Raw genomic sequence first — 5,000 nt, forward strand, 5'->3', positions numbered from 1 at the left:
TTGGCCGCTGCTGGAAAGGTTGCCTTTGCCTCTTTCGCGGTTTTCCTAAGGGCTGTCTGAGCCATCGCAGGCGCCGGTTTATCTCCAAATGTAAGTACAGTTTTTACATATACATCTGGTTCACGGTTTGTTTCCAGGTTTCTCCACAGGAACCTGTCTACCTGCTGATCCATTTCGGGGATTCGGATTCTATGATACATCTTCGAGATGTCTCCTAAGAAAGCCACTTGATTTTCTCGAAACCTAAGGAGAACACCGAACAAGTCGTTCAACAAATCGGGTCCCTTCATCCAGTAGTCGTTTAATATGTGACCTTGGAATGCCGCTGATGAGTTGAAAACAATTCTGACTGGGGTGCTCTTGTTCTCGGGTCTTAAGACTTCATGGTGGCAGATATAGTGGACTGGACCTGTGTATTCTCTTGCTTCTTTTTCTGTCAACTTCCTTGCGAACTGTAATTCCTTCATTTCCATCATTTGCTTGTCATAAGCTCTGGCGTGCTCTGGGTTTCTAAGTAATCGACGTTCCGTTGCCTCCAATTTCTTCAACGCTTGTGACTTGTTATCAAGAAGCTGACTGGGATCCTTTTTCCAAGGGTATGGGATTAACCAGTGGTTTCCAATTTTCTGACAGGAATCTTCAATTAATTTCGCTTCCTCTCGCTCTACTTGGCTAAGTTTTTCTGCTTCGCAGGTACAAGCCTTAACAGCAACGCCCATGCTCTCTGTGGACCAAAATGCTGCCAGGTCAACGGGTGCTTCCAAATTGATATGATAAACATGTGTGGACGCTGACTGACCAGGTATTGCGCCAAAAACAACCCATCCCAGTGGTGAGTGCCGCGCGATCATATTGTCAAACTTTCTAGTTTCTCTGGTGTGGAGTGTTGCCTGGTCAATTCCGATAAGCAAGTCCGTCTGTCCATGTCCCAGGTGGAGCTGATGTCTATTGAGGCCAAGTTTTTTCGCAATATCGGTAATTTCCACCTGTGCTACGTTGTCGCTGATTGACGGGATTCCTATGGCGTCTATGACGTGTGCGCTGCGGTCCTCTAGTGATCTCAGCTGAACGCGATACATAATTGTCTTCAATTCTTCTTCCTTGTCGCCCACTTTTGTGATGATTACCACGACTGATTTTCCTCTTAGCTTTAGATTTTTTCGAGGGATGACTTGATTAAGCTTATCTGCGCCTCTAAATCCAGTAATGCATTGGCTTTTGGAGTCGCGTTGCCAGTTCCTACTATGTCCACTTGTACAATTGGTAGCAGTGCTCTCTGATTACTCGTCAAGGCAGCAACAGTTGCGACTGTCGGTTGCATGGCTCCATGCAAGAGCGGGTGATGGAAAAACGTACATTGAATGCCATTGCTTCTCTCAGGACATTGCCTCCTTCTTGAACAGTTGACTGACCTATGATCCCTTCCAGCACGTTTTAGACAGCTGAAACATGCGTGGTTTTCCTTGACAACCTTGATTCGATCTTCTGGTTTAAGGGACGTAAACTTCCGGCATTGGTCAATCCAATGATTTGAATTCTGACATAACCAACATTTGTAGACCCTTCAAGTGTTCGTTTCAGCTGTTCCAACGTGGCTCACCAGAAGCTTGGGTGGTTGGGTAACACTTCTAAGTGGTGCCGATGCTCTCATACGGGACTTCATTTCCGTCGTCATCCAGGTTATTAGCTGAGCTAGAGTAGTGTCTTGTCCGCCGTTTTCAAGGTGCCGTGCCCATACTTTTCGGTCGTCACTGCACATTCTTTGTTCTATCAACGCCAGCATGTGATTACAGCACTCCAAGCTGAGACCATTTTGGTCGCCATGGTGAGTGGAAAAAATATTTGGCGACTAAAATTTTCACGAAAGTCACCGATTGGTAACCGACAGATTATAAAAGAAACTTACTTGGAAAATTAATCGATCTTTGGTCGAATTATGAAAAGCAAAAGCGACGGTATCACCTGTCTTTCCCTTACTCGCCGTTCCGCTACTCGATACGAATGCGTAAACCTAAACTGAGCGAAAACTGGGAACAAGCCAAACTATACTTCCTGTACCCTGCTGAGGAGTGGAACTGACTTCCATCCCGACAGAGACAGTTCTCTGTTGAGACGCATCAGTGAACACAGACGATTTGCCGCCCCGGTCGACCTGTTGGTGGCGAAATCCAATCCAAGATTGAACGCTGCAGGATTTCCAATGTCTTTATAATAAAAATAACTTTAGTTGAGAGCATTTCTGTCTTATTTTGTGTATATCATACAAGTTTGGGGGCACGGTCTTGTGGGAAAAAAGTGAGGATGTTTAATTTTCCCATAGGAAAAAAAAATTCAGTGCTGACTCCAAGTGCAGTTGTCACGCATCAATGATTGCGAGAATGTTGTTTTTATCCTCTTGAATGAGAGAGATAAAACGAGGCAATCTAAAAGGGTTTTTTCCTTCAACAGTGATGGCTATTAAAAATGGTAAAAGTGAGCTGGTGTTTTTTTTAATTTGGCATAAACCGATGAAAACTGTCACGCAAAAACAAAACTACGTAAATCCACACAGGGTTATTGTAGTTTATAGTGGTTGATTATAAAGAGAAAATAATGTTACTATAAAGCGGATTGAAGTGTCTTCTAATCGAGTTTGAACTCAACAATTTAATCTGAATAAGGTTGTTACGATGCGTACAGATATTTAATTTTTAAAGCAAGGACGGGTCACATTCTTTTGCGCGCGAAAACTATCCAATCAGAAGCTTCATAAGGGTTGTCTGCATCCATGAAAGAATGTGAAAAAAATGAAAGTGGGCTCAGTCTTTCTTTTCTGTCATGATGAAAGACTTTGAGAAAATTTTCAAGACCTTGAAAGACCTTTTGGTCAGTGAAGACTCATCATCAACTGAAAGAATATTCGACCTGCAAGAAGAGCATGAGCAAATTCTCCGTGCAGAATTGGAAAGCGTCCCGAAAGTAAATTTATCGAGGTTTTCGGAAGATACTCTGAGGACTGCTTTATTTCCTGAAGAACAATGTGGCCTACGAGCTGTAAAGGTTTCCGGCGATGGGAATTGCCTGTACAATTCGGCATCAGTTTTAATTAAGGGAGATGAGACACTAAGTGGAACCTTACGAGTATTAACTGCGTGTGAACTTTATTTTAATGCAGAATTCTATGCAAATCATGCAAAGATCTCTCAGGAAAGTGGAGTTTCACCATATTCTGAGTCTCTTCCTTCTCTTTGTCTTGCCTGTTACTACAATATTTTAATCGGCAAGCGAGTAAATGTAACAATTTGGCAAGGAAAGTGTTGCAAACGTGTCGCTCGGCGTAGTAGATGTTCATGTAACATACGCGAAGTGTCCGCCCTGGACATAAGGATTTTTTTTTCGGCGACCAAAATTTTTTTATGGCAACCATTTTACAATGAAGGTCGCCAAAAGGCGACTTTTTGAAAAAGTGAGCTTGGAGCGCTGGATTATTGTCCATATCATGCGGTCTTCCGATTTCCTTTAAAGTATTGAAGCTCCTTTGGACGAGATGAACAAGATCGCAGAAGCACGCATCCTCTCCCTCTAGTAACGGTCTGAATTTGCTGATGTCGTGAGTAACTGTATCCGCTACAAATCTCGCGTCTCCATAGACTGAGTCGAGGTAGCTCCATGCCGCGTCGTAGTCTGCACCAATTCCTTTGATTAACTCTAACACTTTTCCCTGTAAACTTGTGCACAACAACGAAATTGCATCTCGCTTGCTGAATCTTGAGTCAACAGCATGTCTGAAGTCGGATCGAAAAATTGCGTACTCTCTTACATCTCCAGCGAACCGGAGTATCTTGGGCTTTTCCATTTTAAATCCACGTGACGTACTGGAAGAGCTAACCGGATTATTTGCGCCAATGCTGTGTCCATTCCCACTGACGTGAACGCTCTCCTGTGTCGGTGCTGTTTCCATGTTGGGCCCTTCGCCAAAGTTCTCAGCCGCCGCACTATTCGCAAGTGCTGAATCTTGCATTTCTTCTCCACGTGTGACGCCACACTTCCGCTTTCCACATGTGATTTTCCATTGTTTGTTGCCAAATTAGCATAATCCATCGCCTTCATTTCTATTTCCAAAAAGAAGTCTTGACACTCTTCTAACCACGCTTCTTCTTGCTCAAAAGCTTCATCTTCGACTATTAGTTGTGTGTAAGCCTCGTGCTTGATGACCAGATCTTCGAACGCGGCTTTCACGCTTTGCAATGCTTCTAAACTTTCTCTTATGGGCCTGTGGTCGCTCAATTTCCTTTGCAAAGCTTTGCCTTGCCGGGTTAGTACCGCTTTTGCCGTTTTATTTTTGCCTCTTCCATGACCGCTTCTGCCATCTATCTCGTACGTTTTCACTCCGCAAGGGGACCAGGTTAGCCAACAAGAAATCGAATGAAAATTGTCCCTTCGGCAATGAAAACCCAATAAACGAACTCTGGACTCTCGAATTGTATAAATACAAGCTGATTTATTTAATTTTTATTCGATCTGAAATAAACACAATATATACAGAAACTTAAAAACTAATAGGTTGATATACAGTACTGTGCAAAAAGAATGCAAACGAATTTCGCGCTTTTCGCTACTTTTCGACGAAATATAACGAAATTTCGGGCGAAACGAAATTTCATTCGAACTTCGCCGAATTTTCGAAAAGCCTATTGTTTCAATCAAAACGAAAATTCGCAACGGCCGCGCGAATATTCAAGCGAAATTTTGTCATGACATAGGGAAATTTCGTCGTGGCATAGCGAAATAGTGAAAGTTCGCAGGGAGTATGTCCTCCTTCTCGCTTGTCTCTCCAATCCGTCTTCCTCTCAGGTGGCTTCGATGACAATAAAATTATTTAAGCGGCAGATTAGTCATGGTAAAGGAAGCGCTTTTACAATCTCTTTCTAATTCAGTCAATGCATGACATCTGGATTGCTTCTAAGAATTATGTCACGAAAGTGTCGATTGCCCATGTGTTTTCGAGTTCCGAGTAACCA

General features: G+C 43.1%; 1 protein-coding gene across 1 annotated transcript in view; it reads right to left on the reverse strand.

The window, feature by feature from the left end:
- LOC138055382 (uncharacterized) overlaps positions 1-1,079 on the reverse strand; it is a 1,206-nt gene extending 127 nt beyond the window's left edge. Inside the window, exon 1 of the mRNA XM_068901332.1 lies at positions 1-1,079. This exon is cut by the window's left edge and continues 127 nt beyond it. Coding sequence (XP_068757433.1) covers positions 1-1,079 — 1,079 coding nt within the window.
- Between the last annotated feature and the right edge of the window lie 3,921 nt (positions 1,080-5,000).

Source organism: Montipora capricornis, chromosome 7 (assembly GCF_036669925.1).
Source record: "Montipora capricornis isolate CH-2021 chromosome 7, ASM3666992v2, whole genome shotgun sequence".
Classification (NCBI taxonomy): domain Eukaryota; kingdom Metazoa; phylum Cnidaria; class Anthozoa; order Scleractinia; family Acroporidae; genus Montipora; species Montipora capricornis.